A 19902-nucleotide genomic window follows, 5' to 3' on the forward strand; every position below is an offset into this window, starting at 1 on the left:
TTTTATCTCTGTCCTAATGAGGTATAATGGATGTGGGGGTGAGCTGTGTGAGGTGGAGGTGTGCTGATGGATGGCAGGTGATGACAGTTCCTCAGTAGCTCTGTGCCTCAGCTGACAGTGTAGCTCCTCTGTTGTTATTGCTTTGTGAAAACTATTGATTTCACAGGGAGAACGGCAGAAATAGACTCAGTCTAGGACACATACATGCATGTTATATAGCCAGAACGCATGGTGCAGTGCATATTTACAGTCCTCATCATGTATAGCAAACATTCATGTAATGGAACAGCATTTAAAAACAGAAATATTGTGAAATAAAACACATGTAGCCAGGTGAAATCTTCAAACAGTCCAATATGTGTGACATTCGGTCAGTATTTAAACAGCGTCCATGGTACACTCTCTCCTTTCCTTTAACTGCCAGCTTTAAATTGGGGACGGGTGGGTCACGCTGATTAATGGTGGATGTCAGGGCTCATGGGGCGCAGTCTTCTACTCTCTTTCTGAAAACAATTTCATACAGAGTCACTGGGTAATATAACCACTGCAGGTCTGAAGGGAGAGAGCGCTGAGAGGGTGCTTGACCCATATAAGTGCTGGGGTCATCTGTGTTAATAAGAGGGAATCAAAAAGCAAAATAAATCAAGCCTGATGTTGATCAGAAAAAAGGCAGTCAAAGGAAGGTGGCACTCCCTGACTTGGTAATAAATTGTATTTACAAGGAGTTTTAGTCTGCAGGGTTTATGTGAAGTACTAAAATTAGATCATGGTGATTTTATTCAAGGTAATGCTTTGAAGTTTGTATGTCTGATTGTAGGTAAGGTTATGAGAAAATGACTCAGTGAAGAGTTTCGTACTGAGTGAATGGTCTCATTCGATAGTATCAAGTCTTGTTAAATACAGCATGATGTTAATTTTAACCATGATGGTCGAATTTAGAGTAGAAGAGATGATAAAGCAGGGGAGGGCGTGGCTATCTTGTGACTTACAAGTCACTACAATGGTAACCATCAAACAGGATAGAGACAAAGCAATGTGTATGTTACCATGCTCCACTCATCAAGAAAGCATCTGGCTCTAAAACCCCGACATGGCAACGGCCACAATGCCAAGCACGAGGTCTCAAAGTGGTAATCCACAAACCAAAGAGTGATGCACAACAGAGAACAGACTCCATACAACTAACAAAATATGCCCTAAAGATGTGTTCTGTATATTTGTATTAGCCCATTGGAATCTTAAAAGATCTTAAAGTGTTGAACCACAGCGTTTTAAATTCTTTCTACTTCTACCTTCAGTCCCACCACTCTCATCAACATTATTTCCAGCTTCAGTATACTGTACACTACCTGCTCAGCATTAAATAGCAGACACTCAAAGATAGCAACTAGCCCTTCAATGTAGTGGAGCGTGACCAAAACAGTGCTGAAATGACATTGACCTAGTTAGGCAGAAACACGATTGCCTGACAGGCATCAAGATCAGCGGTCCTCACTCCCTGAAACACTCCTCTCAGGACAGGTGGAGCTAGAAAGGGCCAGAGGGGAAAGGGAACAAGAAGCACAGGGGACACAAACAGCAATAACACCAGCTCTTAACTTCATGAACAACTTTTCTGTACCTCGACTATATGGAACAGATTTTATTCAAAATACATTTACTAGTGGCACAGTGGCAGAACTCATTACTCGTTGTTGAGGAGATGCTGTAGGCTGTACCTACACACACACACACACACACACACACACACACACACACACAGGTATCTGAGGACTAACATATTCAACACTGAGGCTCATTTGGTTCGGTGAGGTTGCTGCTGAGATCAGGCCTCCAGATCCCAGATGGGGATCCAATCCAAATGGGATTCAGTGCTCCAGTATATGTTTGCATTTAAAGACTGTGTTTCATATGTTTCCACATCAAGATGACGTTAAAAACACACACACACACACACAAACTGCTGCATTTAACAGCCAGTGTAGGCCGGGCATTTGAAAGCCACAGCGGGACTGTTTCCAGACTCACTTGCATACAATATGTAGGCCACAGTTTCTGTAGCCTCCCTCCTTATACATGCATAATGTTCACCAGCACACTGAATATAATGAGTAAGAGGCTGCAGCTCTGCCTCCCTCACCAGCAGTCATACATGGGATCATTCACAAGCTCTCAGTCATGATACAGAGGAGGTGTGCCCCGCGTTCCCACTGCTAAATATAACAGAAGCTCTGGAGGATTGACTGGGAATAACACCTTATCTGAATGAGAAAACACTGCAAAATCATTCTGTTTTTGTACAGCAGCAACTCATTAACACACCATTGTTCATCAGCTTTAATTGTAGCCCAGCAGTGCCTGCGATTTTTGCCAACATCCATTCTCGGTTTATTACCCGACCGACAATGGAGGAGAGGATTCCCTGCTGAGCTGAATAACTTGTCTGGGGAGGATTTTTAGGATGATCTATCACCACGTCCAAAAACTGCTGTAATACACTGACGACAGATTATGTTTTATTTTAACTTCATCTAAATGTCTTTTGTCAGAAATGTTGTTCTTCTTGACTTACCTGAGTATTTGGCTGTTTGATTTGTGGATGCCTTGTCCAGAAATGAAATAGTTCCATGGGAAATAGCACCATCTAGGGGTGGTAAAGTGATACTGCAGCACATTAAAATACATTGTTTTGGTTCTCTGAACCCAAAACCTGTAACTTGTGCCTCCATTCCCTCTTTTGAAATTTTCATATTAGCCGATGCATGCAGCTGAATGATATTAATACCAAATGTTTCCAAATGCTTCCTTAATGTTCTCCTCCAGTGGTCAACATCAATTTTGACAATCCGCAGGAGCCCCAGACCACCGAAGGCGGCTGTTCCTGTTAATACTCAGCACCGTCCCTGGAAAAAGAACAAAAAAAACATCATTTACACCACATGCTTGTTATGTTGCTTCCTATTGGTTAACCTGCGGTCGACTTTGCACGTTGAGAAATCTGGCCTCCTTACCCGACCGCTTCTGGTCATCGGTTGGAACTAGCAATATGTGAATTTGGTTCTAAAGTAGTGTAGCCTACTTTGTTAACGAAACTGCCAAAAAGTCTTACAACTTGCAAAAAAAAGGAAAAAAGAAAAAGATGTGAAAAAGATCCCCAAGTCGCGTATGTGGATGATTTTTTAAAGTAGACAAGGATGTTTCCCCAGTTTCTTTTTTGTATATTTTTGTATATTCAGGGAAATCTCCCTGGGTTGTTTTTTTTTTAAAGATGCAAACTGAGCTCTGTGTTCGGGAGCTCGATAGGAAGAGATGGTTTAAATGGATTTTTATGGATCCCAATCCGATGTTACGGGCAAAAATGTTCCTGTTAGATACGCAGCGTAACCATTTTTAACCTTACGCCTGAAGGCCAGTCACAGCGCTCCTGTCCATAACTCCTCTGGGATCCATCATTTTCCGGTATCTCGACGTCATGGGACAAAAACTGAACAGTAACATGTTGAGTATCTAATGCATGCCTAGTTTTTCAGCATAGGTACTGTCTCTATCAGTGTACACAAGTTTGATCATGTAAATGGTAACATTACACCAGTGACTTAATGCACTCTGATAGTCCAAGTCTTTTTGTTTCTGAGAACTGTTGAACTGGATTTGTATACTTGACTTCAGAATATCTTTTTGTCGTGCGTGTGCGTGTAAATGTGTGCTTTCTGTATAGGCAACATTAGAATGCAGTCGTATAGAGGGCCAATGCCAGCTCGCGTCATCCTCGCCACATTACGGCACCGTTGAGGTCACCATTTGTTTGCAGTATGTCATAGACTCCCCCGTAACCCCGCCACCCACAACGATATGACATCTGCTGTTGCATTGTGTGATATCTTGTAGTTGTGATTATGATAGTCTGCACATACGCTGTAAGTGAGCAGTGGAGAATCGAAGCCCTTGCCTTGTGTCACAGAGGAACATGAACACGTGGTTCCCCGTGTGGTGATCTGTAGACTTTAACGCAGGTTCTGTGATCCCAACAGACCTTTAACATTGTAAATCAGTGCATTGTTTCATTCCTGACAAAAAGACTTAATTTGCACACGTAGACCTTTCAGGTTAATATGAAGTTGTGAGAAGCTTCATTGTAAATGTACAGTCACTTAATTCAAGACCTGTCTGATTGTCATAGAAACTGTCACGCAACGTGTCCCCACTGAGATGAGGTTTGCTTTGCTGCTTGTGTTTAAACTGACTACTGACGTTATGCAATGTTGTTTAATTTTGTTCCTTTTGTTACTTTGAACCAGGTATCATAATGTACTGGTGGTGATGTCAGCCAGTGTTGAGAACACTACTCTGATTTGTCTTTGAAGTGAAATCTTACTGCACTTTTAAGAACATGTTTTAGAAGTAGAGTGACGATATAAGTCTTAGAAACATGGTAAAAAAAAAAAAATTAAAAAAAGAAATCTCTATCTCCAGAACGTTGGGAGTACTGTGTCCTAGAGTAGACTTTACGAATTGTTCACACGTGTCCGAAAAGGGGAGCACTCTTGGGAAAAACTAGTGAACCTTTCTAACCCACGTAATGAGCCAAATATTAATAATACTAAGAGACAGAGTTGGATTAAAATATCACAGGAGATTCTGACTGGAACACACTGTTTTGTGGGTTTGGGAATGACAAAGACAGGTTGCATTTTAAGCTAAACTCCCCTCAAAATTGGAAGATAAGAGAGTAATATATTACCCCCCTGTGTTGCTGCCTATTTATTATTTCGAAACAGGAATGTACTGCTCTCATTACTGACCACACAGCCTTGTAAAGAGAGCACTTTTTGAGAAATAACTCAATGGGTATTTATTTGACATTAATAATCAGTTAGTGTAGACGTTCCTTTGTATTTATTCCCCTGTCGTGTTAAAGTAGAGTCTTTGCCTCTGTTTACCATTTTGACATTCCCTGTAAATGGACCAAGTAATGCAACAAACGTCTTTGCATGTCGGGGAGGGGGGTCTGCATTTGTGGACGGAGGCCGAGGCCATTCCCTGGGGTCGGAGGGTGGGGGTGTGGGTGTATGTTCTGTCACAGCTCTGTGCAGCAAAACCTGATCCAGTCCAGAGCTGGCTCTCCATTCACACTGTACAGAGATCTAGCATGTCTCTCCAAATGATTAATAAAGATGTCTTATTACCAAAGTCACACAGAATCCTTGATTTTTCTTGAACACTGAAGTGTCTGTTCTTCACAATGCCTGACCACCTATTATGTTGTTTTGTCACCTTTATTTTCCTGTTGTTTTGATGACTTCCAAAAGATGCAGACTCAAGATTACAAGTTATCCACCCAGGGTAAGTCAAATGATGCTGGTTAGACTAAACAAAACTGTCAGTACTAGCTACATTCTGTGCTCATGCAGGTCAGTGATTCCATCTCTGCAGTTGCATGTTCTGTATATACACACAATATACTGTAATTAGTACCTTTATTGAAACTATACCTGTAACACATCCTGCCACCATGGATAACTGTTAAACATTCAGCTGAGATAGTGAGCTGAAAGTAATCTATTAATATTTTATATTGTTAAGAATAAATCCACATTTGAGATAGTTAGCAAAAAGTAATAATGGTCAACGTCATTACCTGAAATTAATCAATAAATGGGACAAAAATGTTGTTTAAAGCGATTTAGAAGTTGTCTTTCTCTCAGTGATTCCAAAGCTCCTGTGCCAGCAGTGTAAACACCAGCACTCCCCCCTGGTAGTCCGGCTAGCTGTACAGCTAACGGAGCTAACAAGCTAACAGTAGCCACACTCGCTCTGGTGATATCCTGCCTTTATTTGTTGAATACAAATTTAACAATACCCACAAAATGCACCTTATAATGTTCACCGCTCACTCCTCATGTGATAGGAATGTCTGGTGCATCAGACAGAAAAATGTTGGGAACCAGTGTGGTAGTTAATAGTAATGAGGCAATAATTGGGTCAGTGTTGGGTATTGGCTCATGTTGTTGCATGCCTAGTTTCTGTGTTGACACAACAGATATCCCCAGTTTCTATCGATGACTAGAGGTCACACCTGTCAACAGGATTACCCGCTGAGTTGGCCACGGCGAGGCTAATCTTCAGGGAGCCCCTCGGGCAAAACTGAACCGTTTGACCCAATTATATCTGTATAATAGTAACTGAAATAGGTGGGAAGGCAGGAAACACCCAACCAAGACTGTGAAACTTTATATAACTTAATGAGAGAACGAATAGCCTAATTTGTTGTCTTACAAATTAATAGTTACATTCTGGAGCATTAAAACAGGCTTCATTCAATACACTCAGAGGTTAAAGTATTTGGTCAGTAGCTAATTGTGGCTACTGCTGTTGACTTTATAACTATTCTCCACTTGTGTTATTGTTACAGTTTGGTTTTAGCAGGTCATCCTGCACTCACACAGTGACCACTATTATCAAAATATACTGCGAGTCGTCTCACTTTCAGGCTCCTGCCAACAAATCGTGCTGTGATGTTAAATATTATCAGTACACTGTGCAATGAATTAAATTACCACCAAGTTACTGTCACCTGCTGAGTGTCTGGGAGCCTGAGGCAGGTTTACCTGATCTGATATGCCCACTTTTTTTGTTGGCACTATAATAAAGTTCTCTCCTGTTCTGTTCCATATAAGTCCCTGGTTTCCTATACTGCAAAAATACATCAGTCCTTAAAAGTATTTATGTTCAATCAGGGCACTGAACACACTCATGGAGTGCAACACACGTACTCTCACAGGAATGTACTACTGCTCAGTGTCACGGGCAGCAACGTGGACGCCGTCTTGCGCCACGTATTTGTTGTTGTTGCAAAGACTTCCCGCAAGAATTCCTCCCATGAAGTATGTTAATATGTTGTCATCTGATCGCTGCCTCATTAGTCACAGTGATAAATCCGACCAATCTGCAGTGGTGGAATGTAACTAAGTAACTAACTAACTACTCAAATATTTAAGTACAATTATGACATACTCTTTTTATGTCCACTATACTTCCTCTCCAGTGCATTCCAGGTAAAATACTGCACTTTTTACTGCACTACATTTATCTTACAGTTAGTTACTTGGAAGATTATTTTTATTTACATGTCATAGTAAAAGGAGACATTTTTCTACATGTTAAAAGAGTACTTTTACTTTTAAAACATTTCTCTGATTATACTTTTGCATTTTTTATTTGGGGAAGCGTTTTGAAGGCAGGACTCTGATATGTAATTGAGTGTTTACATATTATAGCATCGATACATTTACTTCCCAGTGCTGCCAGCCCGCACTGGGAGTTGCTTCCTGATCTATTCCAATCTAATCCCAGTGATCAGCGCGACGAGGACCGCGCTGCGAGCCGGTAAACACGTTGCGAAACTGAAACTGGTCCTGTGCCATTTTCACAACCCTGCTCCGTTTGTTTTGCTCTCCGCAGGGTTTGTGCCTCCCTGCTGTAGTCCAGACTGCAGCTGTGAGAGCCAACGCCGCTGATGCCAGTTCATTTAGAACTTGGATGCAGCTCGCTGTTTGTAATCATGGAGGAGATGATGTCAGTCACTGTGATAAAAACTTGACCGTGGGAGAGCATGAAAGGCAAACTGACACACCAACTGACTGTACGGCTGACGCAGCCTGTTACGACTAGTCGGCTCCCAAACCAGTGTGACGACTAACAGACTTCTCGCTTCATCCAGTCAAACAACAGTGACCTTAATATGACTGAGACGCCAAACACGACCTCGAGCTGAGATTTAATTCCCTTTTTTCGTCTCAGAACTGCACATGCTGTATATTTATGAACTGATATGTGCACATAAGGTGACACAAAGGGATAAAATAATGATCCAGAATATCATGGAAAACTGCCCAGATGCTCGCTGAATGGAGTTTATAATCTGCTTTCATGCTTGAACAACTCTTTTGTGACATGTTTTTGTTGCGCGTCGAGCCCAACAAAAAGTGATATTCACATTAAGCCGTTCAGAAAAAAATCTCCTCCTGGCTTCACTTACTTTCAGTCACTTGAATACTTAATGTGTCATAAATGATGTAGACAGTGAGGAAGAAAAAAAAGGTTTTCATGTCTCGGCTTTGAGCTCATGATTCTTTCAGATGACAGTCATCTCCCGCGGACGCCTGCACGCAGTGATCGGCATTAATTAGTGAATAAAAACACAGATGCAGAAGAAAATTCCTTCAAAAATAGGGTTTATTAAATACTTTCAGCTATCATAAATAATAGAAAAAAAAAAGATAGATTGAGTGTTCAGCAGTGAATGTCCTCAGGAGACCATCTGTCACGAGGGGGTCTTTGGGTGTGAGTCCCACTGGGACAGCTGAACCAAATCCCACAGCACCAGCTGGGAGAATTAAGCCGAGAATAAATAATGGGGAGAGCAGGGCACCTTTGGCTGAGGACAAAACAATTGTCTTGACAGGAACACAAATGGATTCTCCCTCCTAACGGCCTCGACTTTCTCTTCCCTGACGGGGCTGAGTCGAGTCTTCTAGTGGCGTCTTCCATCCGCGAGTAATATCCTGTCACTTCGTCCTTCATCTGTCTCTTTTTTTTTTTTTTTTTTCAAATGGTCTCATCAGCAGACAGCCTGCGCCAGGATTTCATTTCCCTTTAAACAAAAGACAAACAGAACAAACATTAGTCCACACTTTCATTTAGTTTCTCCTTGCTTATTTCAGCCATTTAAGTCAGAACTTACACGTTGCTGCCGGGCACAATCCTCTCCTGGTGCTGCTTTATCAGACTGAACCGTTTGAAGAAGGCGGGCAGTTTGAGCTTGGTTCTGGCGGACCTGGAGGAAACACTGGAAAAGTAAAAGTTCTTCAGTTAGAAGAGATGTGGCACCGCAGAGCTGAGGCGCTAATGAGAGGCCTTGTGGACAAACGTGCGGATTAACATTCACGTGTGAACGGGAAAGTATGGCTGGAATTTGTTTGGAGCCAGGTTACAATTCTTCAAATTCAACACAGGTTTATAAGATATACTAATTTCTTTGTCTCTTTTTTAACATCCTCGTAGTAAAAATCCAGAGTGAACCTTTCAATTTGAAGCCAGTCAAAACTAAATTTAAAAGGATAGACAACAAGAGGTCAAAGGTCACAAAGCCTTCTGTTTGTAGATGCCAGCTGAGTATGTAAACGGGCCTGAAAAAGTCCCAAAACAAAAAGAAAACTGAACCTACAATTGCAGCGAGCCACTTAAGGCTTTTCCTTAAACCCACCATTCTGCCTGTTGTTTAGTCTCCGTCCTCTCCTCCGCAGCTTCTCCTTTCAGTCCACCGTCCTCCTCCTCCTCCTCGGCCTCCTCCTCCTCCGGTATCTGCTCCCACAGCCGGCTGTTGACCCACAGGGCTTCCTGCAGGCTGAGGCCGTTTCCTATGCAGGTCACCCGGCGACACAGCGGGCAGCTGACGGTGAGCAGCGCACTCGTGGCCTGCGACATGGTGTCCAGGCACAGCTCGCAGAAGGTGTGCCTGCAGTGGAGCAACCGGGGGATCCTGTCCATCCGAGTGTAGGGAAAGAGGCAGACGCTGCACTCGCCGTCCTCACACAGAACCATGGTCAAGCTGAGCAGGATGTAACGAGTTGACTGTAAGGATTAAAATTAGTTTTGTAGTCTGTAAATCCGATGAAAACCGATCCAGTGTTTAAAAACTGATGGAGGTTGTTGAAGAAGATGGTTGCTGCAGGTCCCAAGTTACAAGTTTGCTTCTTTCTGTTAAATAAACACAGTTGAGATGATTAGATGATTATCAGATGTGCAGCAGGATAACAATTATAAACCTTTTAACAGCAGTCATGTATGAAAAATAAAAGATTAAAAAGACATTATGTAGTTTTGTAGAAGCAATTCAAGCTGAGAATTTTAATGTTTACAATATTAATGAGGTAATAATACAAACTCAGATAGACAGATCTATTGTTTTCCGCAACTGAATAAACAAGCTGTTCTCAGAGGAAAATAAGGTCCCCAGAACTCAGTTTGAGGCTTGAAAGGTGGCAGGGTCCGCCACATATAAATATATAACAGTATGAAATTGAGTTCTTTCATTTTTTTCAGTTTATTCAGTCATGACATTTCATTCGTTAAAAATGGCATAACATTTTTTTTAAACATCAGTCTTTCACCTCCCTAAAATCTACATATGCAAAATGTGGAATACATCACTTCTCTTACTATATATACAATATATAATACAGTCAAATGTATGTTGGAGAATAGTCAAGACAATAAAGAAAGCTTAAGAAAACTTGAGTTGAATAACACTAAACCATAGCATAAACAAGTATCCACAGCTAAACACATTTTAAGGACAAAATAAATGAAGATATTGATAATAATGTGTGACTACTTACAGTACAGTTGAAGCCTCTGTAATGACGTTATTCCCAGAACAGACAGTCCTCCTTCAGCCTTCTATAATAGTGCTGTCCCTTTGGACTGTAGGCACAGCCACGCTGCAGTGAATGGAGAGGCTGAGCTCGTCTGCCGCCTGTTAAGAGTGTCTGGTGTGTTTGTGGGGGCGGGACAGCCCAACAGCTGGGGAGGCACAGCGGCCGAGGCGCTCTTTGTTCAGTGTTTGACGGAGGGCAGGTGGAGGGACGGGGGTTGAGAGAAGGTACAATAAAGCAGTAATAACGAGCCTTGTTCGCTGCTCCAGTATTCAAAACCTACCCGAATCACATCATTATACATTTGAATGTATTAAAATGAGCCTACACATGGAAAGACAGATGTGTTTTTTGAAACAAAAAACGAGGGCTCGTCCGGGATTTGAACCCGGGACCTCTCGCACCCAAAGCGAGAATCATACCCCTAGACCAACGAGCCACACTACAGCAGTATGATCGTTCAATTTATAAAGCTAACTATATTTCATTTTTGTGGTATATCTCCTCTGTTTTTTGCTCATTTCTATGATCTATGACACCCGATGCGTGTTTCATCAGCTATGCTCCACTCAAAAACCAATAACAGTCCAGCTTTCTGTTAGGATAGCACACCCGTTCAGAGGCTGAAGCTAACTGCTATCTGTGAGCTAACCCACCTAGCGTGACATTAAAACCATGATACCATCAGCCTGATATCCTGTGCTTAGGAAAGACGAGAATTCAGTCTTTAGTTCAGTCACACAGCAAAATGTAGCTGGAGGGAGACACGTCGCCACAGCAACTGCAATGACGCTGACTTATAATACACGCAGGACATGTTTTAAGCCACCGCTGATTAGAGCTAACGCTGTTTGACGTGTCAGGTTAGCAGACGGCCATCACTTACGGGTATCCAAAAGGGTGGGCTCGTCCGGGATTTGAACCCGGGACCTCTCGCACCCGAAGCGAGAATCATACCCCTAGACCAACGAGCCACGTGTTCAACCACATCGACACAACTTTATTTAATAAATTTCTGACAGATACTTCAAGTAGCGATGATGTAGAATTGTAACATTCTACCCGCGTTTTCTCTTTTTCTTACAGTCTCCCTAGAATTTTGCAAACTCTGCGCAAATTGGGCGTCCGACTATTGACATCTAGGTGAAAAAAGGCATCCGCAAAATGTATTAAAGGTTGAACTGCTGCATTAACGTTACCTAAGGCGCTACACGGTTGGACTCGTAATGTAATTTGGTTTGATAACAACGTACGTGCTACAGGACATGTTTATCTTTGCCTTACCTGTCTGCAGAGCCCCATCTGACAGAGAAGACCCACCGCTCAGGACGTACAGCGTGATGAGGTCACAGGTTGTAGGAGGAGTTACCGCCTAACATCAGGAAACTTATTATTTTGTGCCGTTGGTTCAGTTAACGATGTAAACAAAGGTAGCTAGACGCACTGAAACTATCTAAAGTCAACTGCTCATGTTTGCTAGCCATGTAAGAAACATTAACAGTCTTCTTACTTCGCTGAGCCTTTCCTATTATCCAAACTTAACTGCTGTAAGGTTAGTAAAGTCAGCTCACGCAACCTAACAGGCACCGTTGCAGCTCAGGTTGGTGATGGTTAGCTAGGTGCTAACTTTAACGTTGTAATTTAGGTTAGTCTGCTTAGCTGGTCGCTAACTTGAGACGAAGTTAACGGTGTTCAAAGAGACAGTAAGTTATTTACCAAACTTGCTAAAGTATCACTTCCGAGCAGATGGAGGCTTCTCTGGGATCTCTGCACAGTCCTGATTTAAGGTAACAAATATATACTGTGGCTAAAGCTAATGATTAGCTCATAAACTTTTAGCTAATTTAATATCACAGACAACCAGTGATGTTAGGCTCTTGCAGAGATGACAACCATGTCGTATTTTAACTGCTCTAGGTAACGTGTTTGGGTATTTTGTGTGTATTCCAGCTCTGTACTGTCATCATGTGAGCCAGAGCTTCAGGAGCTGATGAGACAGATTGACATCATGATCAACCATCAGAAGAGGGAGTGGGAGGCTGAGATGCAGGACATGGAGCTCAGGTTGAAGAACGGGGAAGAGGAGCTGTTGACTTCCAGGAATCTCATTGAACGGAGGGACCTGGAGGTACAGCAGGAAATCCATACTAAAGTTATATTGTACTGTTTTGTGAGGGATCCATGTTTCTTAACTGGAATTCACCATTTATCTTATCTTTGAAGATATGGTTCTGTTTTTTTCTTCACCTCACATCATCTGCATGGAGCTAATGCAACCTAGCATAGTTGTAATGTTAATCTTTACCATACCTTGATTGTCATCACTCCTGATTATAGATCGGACTGCTCCGCCAGCAGCTGGAAGAAGTCCAGCCTGGTCGGCAAGAGATGGTTGCCAAGTACGAGCAACAACTGCAGAAAGTCAGAGAAGAGGTGAGACGGACACAACAATCGGTCAAACTGCCTCTCAGTCAACATTGATTACTTTAGTCCTAATTCAACAGTTTAACCAAACAAAATACAAGTCCAACAAATCACTACAAAAGGAGCTGAATAAGTTTTTATCTTTACAGACTGAACAATTTTATATTTTACTCAACTCTTGTCACTTAGTCTGTTGATTACCTTCTCAATTAATCGATTAGTTGTTTGGTTTCTAAAATTTTAGAGAATGGTGAAAAATGTGATTCACTGTTTCCCAAAGCCCAAGACGTCTTAAAATGTCTTGTTTTGTCCATTTAGTTTACTGTCAAGAAAAAGAGAATATTCACATTTAAGAATCTGTAATGATTCCAGCTCATACTACATACCAGTAGGTGGCTTTTAATATTGATTACTGTGAATGCCATTGCTTAACATTCTGCATTGTCATCCTTATGTGTTTTTGACAACAGCGTTTTCAAGGCTTCTGATTAAAAACCTTTTTTCCTCGCAGTTAGATAAATTAAAAAGAAGTTATCACAAGCTTCAGCGCAAACATCTGAAGGAGACTGATGGAGGAGCCAAAACTAAAGACATGACCCGACTCAATGAAAAAATTGAGGTACAACAACATAAGTCCAACTCCTTTTTCCTGTTGCCTTGGTCACTTATAGATTGCCCTTTACTGCCATCTACTGGTTATATGGAGTATAAACATCCTTGTCTCTCCATGCAGGAGTATCAGCAGCTCTCTGTAGACTGGGAGAAGCAGCGTGTCCAGTACCAAAACCATCAAACAGCACTGGAGGCCCAGAATAAGAGCCTGACTGATGAGCTCACACACATTAAAGTAAGGCAGATTTATAACTTTTTCATAATATCATGACAGCACAACAGTGTCAAGTCGGACAGAAGTCAGGTTATCTTTTCACACATTCTGTCATCTGATTTCTAGGCCCGGCTGCAGGTGTTACAAAAGGAGAGGGAGCACAGGGAGTGCTGCCTAGAGGTGCAGCATCTGTGCAGCCAGCTGGAGAAGGCTCAGGGCAGCCTGCACTCACAAGAGCTTGAACTGGAACGCCTTCGACCCCTCGAGATTTGGCTGGGACAGTACCAGAGAGAGCAGCAGGTTAGTACCTGTAGGAACATAGACGAGCAGGGGCTGATTAAAGCTTGTGACAAACCTGAAGACTAGCTAAAAACTGGACACACCACATAAAAAGAGTGTTTCCAATAACTTTCCAATAACAAACTCTAATGGTCAGTAATGATCGAAGTCTGGCCATAAACAACTCCGTAAATCCAGCAAGAACTCCAATTGTTGTGTGTGATTGTTCCAAAACAACCATGGATCACAACCAGCTGCTTTCACTCTTAACATGTAATGACACTTTGATGGAATGCTGTAAATGTTTTCATCCTCTTGCCACAGTTCAGTCGTTTTTTCCTTTGTTTCAGTTGTCCAATGCACTCTCACAATATAAAACTTTACGCTCTGAATTATTGTTCTCCTCTTGTTTATTTGGCTCCCTGTCCTATGTGTCAGTCGCCAAATATCAAATCTGTTCTTTTATTCATGAGAACAGCCAGAGGCGTCTTGATCAAAGACTTGTGATTTTTCTTATCTTGTCAATAACGACTGACCCAGATTGGAACACAATCAAATCATATTCAAAATCAACACTGCAATTCAGTGACAGTTTTCGATTCAGTAAACTGCTAAATATACAGTGTGTATGATAAAAAATAGTTTAGATATTTTCCACAACATTTATTTCCGTCAGGCACAAATCAAATCTCTGCTAACAGCGATAATCTCAGTGTTGACGGTGATAAATAGTGACTCTGAAAATCCTTTTTCCATGGCACCATCAGATGTGCGATACACCTGAGTTGCATCAATCAGTGCACCAAACGTCAGTAACTCAAACAACGTTTTTCTAGCACACGCTTTGGACTGCACCATAGTCCAGCCAGTGTGTTTATCTTTTTAAATATACAAGCAACAAGTTTGAATGTGTTTTCCAAGAATAATCAGTAAAAAAAATGGAAAGTGGCATTGTGTGGAGTAGGACTCACAAACTAACATCAGCCTTGTTTAACAGTACATTTGTGCTGCAGTGAAGGAGGTAAAAATACTGTTTTGTCAGCTGAGGATCCTCTGCTGCTCCACAGGTCCTGACAGAGGAAAGGCAGGAGCTCCACGCCACCCTGGACTCCCAGGATACATTTGTGCGAAGAGCCAGTCTTGAACGGCAAAGGCTTCGCAATGAAGCGGCCAGACTCAACCAAGTACTGCAAGCTAAAGATCAAGTCATACGGTGGGTTGATTTCTACCCGTGAATAATGTTAAGATGCAGTACAGTAACAATACACAAGAGGGCGGTGTATACTTGTGGGTAGTCTGATACAATAAGCTCAATGCTTGTGTGCTGTGTGAAAAACGCTTTTATAGAGGTCAATAAAGCCCAGCTATGTTGTTGTTGTTGTTGTTTTCTCAGCTCTCTGGAGGACTGTCTGGCAGCTCAGGGCTGTGATGGAGTGGAAACCCTCAGACAAGATCTGGAAAAGACCGCAGCCAAGCTACACTGCGCCCAGGCCTGTGAGGTTCATCTCAAGGCTGAACTGGCATGTCTCAAAGAGAGGTGAATACTGGCCTCTTCATACACCCACATTATTATTGCTTTGAACATATGAGCTTGACTGAATTTGGGATATCAACATGATGTTTATGTTATTGTGATTTGCTCAGGCTGGAGAGGGTGAGCCGACAGAGAGCTGACCAATCAACGAAGGAGGAACTGAGGAGTATTAAAGCACAATATGATTCCTCTGCTGCTGAAATGAAAAAGGTCAGAGAACTTGTAAAGCGTCTGTGACATACATACTGCATTTGTGTAATATATAGCTAAATCAAATTTGTATCACCTCTTCTGTGGGTCCATTCTGCAGCTCAGAGAGGAGCTTCAACGGGCCAAGCAGACTCACAGCGGTGAGGTGGAGGGAATGATGAAGGAGGTGTCAAAGCTGACCACCGAGCTGCATCAACGCGACGTCGCCATCGCCTCTCTGAACAGCGCCTCGTCCAGCATCAAGCAGCAGGTGGAGCGAGCTGAACAGAAAGCAGCTGAGCTTAAAGTAAGAAAATGAAATGAAAGGAAATTAGACATTTAATTTAGCATTTGATCATCTCAAACTGTCTGATCATTTTCGGTTTAAGCTTGAGAAGGGGTTGAGGCAAACTGCATTATTCTGGATCCCACGCATCTGCTCAGGCATTCAGTAACACAAGTCACATTTTTCTTCTTCATCTTTCTCAGATGACTCAGGCACAGCTGGAGACTCTACAAACTGAGAACCAGCATCTGAAGGGCCTGCTGCAGAGGCTGGAGTCTCAGTCACCAAAGGTATGTCTGCTTTGACATAGTTGTGATGTAGTCATTACAGTTTTGCAGACCGCAGCAGACAGGGTTCTTTTCTTAACTTGGCTTCAGTGACTCATCTCTCTGTGCTTTCTACCCCCTGGTTCACTTCGCTCTGCTCAGAGGGGGGATCCATCGCTTGCATCCCTGAGGGAGAGTTATGTGTCATCTCTGAGCAACCTGGAGCAAGAGAATCGGCAGCTGAGGCAGGCGCTCGCCCGACTGGAGGTCTCCAGCCGGACCTGTCAGGACAAATATGAGCAAGCTCTGCTCAGCCATGCCATGACCGACCAACCACAGCCTGCACAGGAGAGGTACCTGGTTTGCACAGACACACACAATATCACAAAAGATCAAGAAACTGAACCCAAGTCTATCTTCTGTTCTGTCTTTACCAGACGTCACAAACACAAGGAGGAGGCGCAGACAGCGACTCGCTCCGAAGGGGAGATCCAGAAGCTTTTCGAACAGCTGCACACCCTGTCGCGTTCCCCTGGAGAGCACTCCTGTGGCCAGGCCCCGGACAGCGGGGCTCATTCAACAGCATCCTCCTCCACTTCCTCCAACGGTAGCGCAAGACTCAACAGGAGAAACTCGGTGCCAAGTACAGATGACTCTGCTGCTGATGGGCAAAGTTGCAGCTCCGAAGACTCTCTGCCTTTAATGTCCAAAGAAACAATCATACCCTCTCCCTCTCCAGTGGTGAGGCTCATCACAAATTGCAATCCAAGTCCATAGTTATGTTATAGGTTATGTTCTTCAGCTATGTGTTTTCCTTCCCTCCCAGGAGCCCTCCTCAACGTCACCTGTAGACGGCATGGTTTCTCGTTTCCTGGAGGAAGAGGACCTGAGGTCCACGGCGCTGCTCCACAGATTGGACACCTTCATCCAGGATATGAGTGAGAACAACACAAAGACAGTGTCAAAGTACCTTCCAAGCGGCTCGGAGGCCTGAGTCTGCTCAGACTTCAGCACAGACTGGTCAGTGAGCGAGTAAGGTGGGATAAAAGTGCCTTGGACAGCACTGCCAAAGACTGTCTTGTACTCAGAGCTTTGAGTTCAACCATTTAATTCCAGGGGGCTCTCAACATGTACAGTGGTGTCATGTTGCAGCACGATACAAGTGAGCTTCATCAGGACCACTTCATCCCTAGAGGGAGGTTACACGTCTCACATAGTAATGTTCTGCAGCTGATTAGCTCAGATGACTGCCTTTGATTATTCACCTGTTCTGTTCATCATGTATTTATTTTGTCTGTGTGCTCTTGGAGAACTGACACAAGCTGACTGATCAAACTCTTTGCTTCACCTCAAATCTTGTGGTGAAAGCTGTATTTGAACACGCCATCAAAGACAAACAAGCGAGACAGCTGCACTGTGAATCTGTGTCAAACAGTGTCATCACAGGCTTTGGAGTACTGTGCAGCTTTGTTGTACTTTGCATTAGCATTGTTAGCTTCAGGGTTGCAAGTAATGATTACTATAACAAAACAAGGGCAGTGCCTTCCAATCTGGCATATGTTGATTTACCACATTGACCACCGCGATTGACTGAAGTCACTCCTCACTAGCTCGCCACTGTTAACACACCACTGACACTTTGTTGGCAAGAGATCCGACAGATCAGCATCTCGAGCGAGCATCCAGCATACATGCCAGTGCCAGGTTTAGAAGCAGCCTTGTCGGCCATTGGCCCAATCCTGTCAGAAAACAGTTGAATGTGCAGCAGTTTCACAGAGCCTAAAGCGACATCCTCGGATGTCTGGGCTACATCCAGAAATAATAAATCATTTTACAACGACTGACGCGTGAAAAAAAAGCGTCAAATCCACAAAGTTGAGAAGCAGGAACCAACTTATGTTTTGCATTTTCTGTCAGCCAGTTTTTTTAAAAAAAAAGAATTCCATTGTGGAAAAATTAAAAGGAGTAGAGCAGCGAGAAGATGGGAAAACTGCACTTAATTTGTGAATTAGGTCTGGGTGAAGATGCAAGTGACCCCAGACACACCGCCTTAACTATGAGTCATGATGGTCTGTTTCTCAGAAATAGAATTGTTTGCCATAGTTTGACTTATTGTGTAATCTGGAGTACTGTTAAGATCCCTTAATGCCCGAGATATCCTGTGTTGTGTTTTCTGGCTCAGATAAGGACAGAAAACTGGGACATTTGATGACCAGAGAGACAGCCTTTTTAAGAATACGCCTTGTTGTTACACCCCTTTTATGTATATCTATATAAATGTATTATCAGACCATCATGGAAATGTGCCTGCATAGTGCGTTGAGTAGAATGAAATGTCCTCAGGACTGACTGTTCACAGTGCATTCTGCCCTGCAGTCCTTCATATTTGTGTGACACGTTACCGATTTATAGTTCCTGAATTCCACCTGAGTTAGTCGTTGGAGTCCTGACATTAAGCGGAGTTCCTTTGCACTTTTCCTCTCAGGACGCTGCATATTCCAATTTTTCAAGTGGCCTGGAATGCACCATTAATACTCGCTTTGCATTGACGTCCGGAGAAAAGAATGTTGCCGCGAGCCAAAGAGGTGTCCGTCCTCCCTGCACGTCTGTCATAACTGGGAAAATACCACATATGTACATGTCTATCCAGACATCTCACAGTCGGGAGGGAGAGAATGCAGCTAATACTGCAGCTCTCCTCATTTCTCCCCCCCCCCCCTGCACCAACGCCACCACCACCACCCGCTGCAGAGGCCCTCGAGCTAGTCAAATGCAGGAATGTGTTGCCCATGCCAATGCTGTCATGAACGTTACCCTGCGGCCTGCTTTGTCCTCATCATTAGAAAGCTGATGGAATGTTAATATCAACCATGTGGGGCGCTCGACCTCGCAAAACGCTGGAAGGCCAGAGGGGATCAGTTCTATTTTACTGCTTTCCTAATGAGGGACACACTGATAGAATGGAAATAAAGTGGAATATTCTCATGAAATATGTGTTTTTTTTGTTTTCGCTGTCATACTGCTACAAGACAGATGTTCCGCTCAGGAGTCCCCTGAGTCCACTGACTTGTCACTTTGGTATTTGGTAGCCTCTGTTACCAGCACTGTAAGCCCCAACAAACAGCGCGGAGGAATTTGGCAAGGCAGGCATTCCTCTGGCTCTCTCTTGAGGGAGGTGAAAAGGTTTTTATATGTGGAGATTCTTTGAAGGGGCCTCGTAAAAGGGAGGAGGAGTGAGGCTGAATCAAGTCCAGCGGGAGTTTGACTTGTTTTATTTACGTAATGATTCACAGCAGAAGTTTGCTTTGGGCAACGAGATGATTGAGTTAATTGATTACGTTGATGAATTGGATTGCCAGGTTATTGGATTGCCTCTTTAAACACATCAGGACAAATGTTACGAGTGTGATTATGATGCACCTTCCCTCGAAAAGGAATTCTCCCAGATATCCATCGCCCTCATTTTGTGGAGGGTATGTATTAAAGGAGCATTCCAGCAATTAAGTATTGGAATTCCATAACCTTAATTCAACTCCAAGAGACACGATATTAAAAAAGGGAAGGCCAAAATTGAAGCTGCAGACGTCAAGACAGTCTTACTTTTATTGTCAAGTATTGTTTAAAGCCCCTATAAAACCGAATCCTACATTTCTCATTATGCA

At 43.0% G+C, this 19902-nt stretch overlaps 3 protein-coding genes, 1 long non-coding RNA gene and 2 other non-coding genes across 8 annotated transcripts in view; 2 read left to right on the top strand and 4 right to left on the bottom strand.

Moving 5' to 3' along the window:
* The window catches only part of rab6ba (RAB6B, member RAS oncogene family a), a 54517-nt gene extending 49323 nt beyond the window's left edge, over window positions 1-5194 (top strand). For all 3 annotated transcript variants that reach the window (XM_030432926.1, XM_030432927.1, XM_030432928.1), the window contains exon 8: window positions 2824-5194. In XM_030432926.1, the coding sequence (XP_030288786.1) occupies window positions 2824-2888 (65 nt within the window). In that variant the 3' untranslated portion in view covers window positions 2889-5194. The remainder of the gene's footprint in view (window positions 1-2823) is intronic.
* On the bottom strand, window positions 264-2896 carry LOC115591173 (uncharacterized). Its single transcript, XR_003985916.1, has 3 exons — window positions 2786-2896; window positions 2573-2644; window positions 264-503 (listed from the first exon to the last, which is right to left on the bottom strand). It is a non-coding gene; the product is annotated as an uncharacterized LOC115591173 (long non-coding RNA).
* A 3023-nt stretch (window positions 5195-8217) lies between the features above and the next one.
* On the bottom strand, window positions 8218-10804 carry LOC115592032 (E3 ubiquitin-protein ligase RNF186). The gene is made up of 4 exons (XM_030434519.1): window positions 10401-10804; window positions 9266-9759; window positions 8744-8848; window positions 8218-8653 (listed from the first exon to the last, which is right to left on the bottom strand). Exons 2-4 carry the CDS (start codon window positions 9601-9603, stop codon window positions 8608-8610), a joined length of 489 nt encoding a protein of 162 aa, XP_030290379.1. The 5' UTR covers window positions 9604-9759; window positions 10401-10804; the 3' UTR covers window positions 8218-8607.
* On the bottom strand, window positions 10804-10875 carry trnap-ugg (transfer RNA proline (anticodon UGG)). Its single transcript has one exon. It is a non-coding gene; the product is annotated as a tRNA-Pro (tRNA).
* Window positions 10876-11338: 463 nt separating this feature from the next.
* trnap-cgg (transfer RNA proline (anticodon CGG)) lies at window positions 11339-11410 on the bottom strand. The gene has a single exon. It is a non-coding gene; the product is annotated as a tRNA-Pro (tRNA).
* Window positions 11411-11774: 364 nt separating this feature from the next.
* On the top strand, window positions 11775-19230 carry cep63 (centrosomal protein 63). Its single transcript, XM_030434518.1, has 14 exons — window positions 11775-12223; window positions 12387-12564; window positions 12774-12869; window positions 13372-13479; window positions 13594-13707; window positions 13813-13986; window positions 15033-15178; window positions 15359-15502; window positions 15610-15709; window positions 15810-15995; window positions 16178-16264; window positions 16403-16593; window positions 16678-16981; window positions 17067-19230. Exons 1-14 carry the CDS (start codon window positions 12183-12185, stop codon window positions 17232-17234), a joined length of 2037 nt encoding a protein of 678 aa, XP_030290378.1. The 5' UTR covers window positions 11775-12182; the 3' UTR covers window positions 17235-19230.
* Window positions 19231-19902: the final 672 nt, after the last annotated feature.

This window comes from Sparus aurata, chromosome 11 (genome assembly GCF_900880675.1).
Source record: "Sparus aurata chromosome 11, fSpaAur1.1, whole genome shotgun sequence".
In the NCBI taxonomy this organism is placed as follows: domain Eukaryota; kingdom Metazoa; phylum Chordata; class Actinopteri; order Spariformes; family Sparidae; genus Sparus; species Sparus aurata.

Excerpts from the sequence above, each read along its gene's own strand:
- LOC115592032 (XM_030434519.1), bottom strand. The coding sequence starts at position 9,603 with ATGGTTCTGTGTGAGGACGGCGAGTGCAGCGTCTGCCTCTTTCCCTAC. Across the intron at positions 8,849-9,265 it reads ACTAAACAACAGGCAGAATG|TGTTTCCTCCAGGTCCGCCA; the intron begins GTGGGTTTAAGG and ends TTACTTTTCCAG. Across the intron at positions 8,654-8,743 it reads ATTGTGCCCGGCAGCAACGT|GGAAATGAAATCCTGGCGCA; the intron begins GTAAGTTCTGAC and ends TTTTGTTTAAAG.
- cep63 (XM_030434518.1), top strand. The coding sequence starts at position 12,183 with ATGGAGGCTTCTCTGGGATCTCTGCACAGTCCTGATTTAAG. Across the intron at positions 12,224-12,386 it reads CTGCACAGTCCTGATTTAAG|CTCTGTACTGTCATCATGTG; the intron begins GTAACAAATATA and ends TGTGTATTCCAG. Across the intron at positions 12,565-12,773 it reads TTGAACGGAGGGACCTGGAG|ATCGGACTGCTCCGCCAGCA; the intron begins GTACAGCAGGAA and ends TCCTGATTATAG.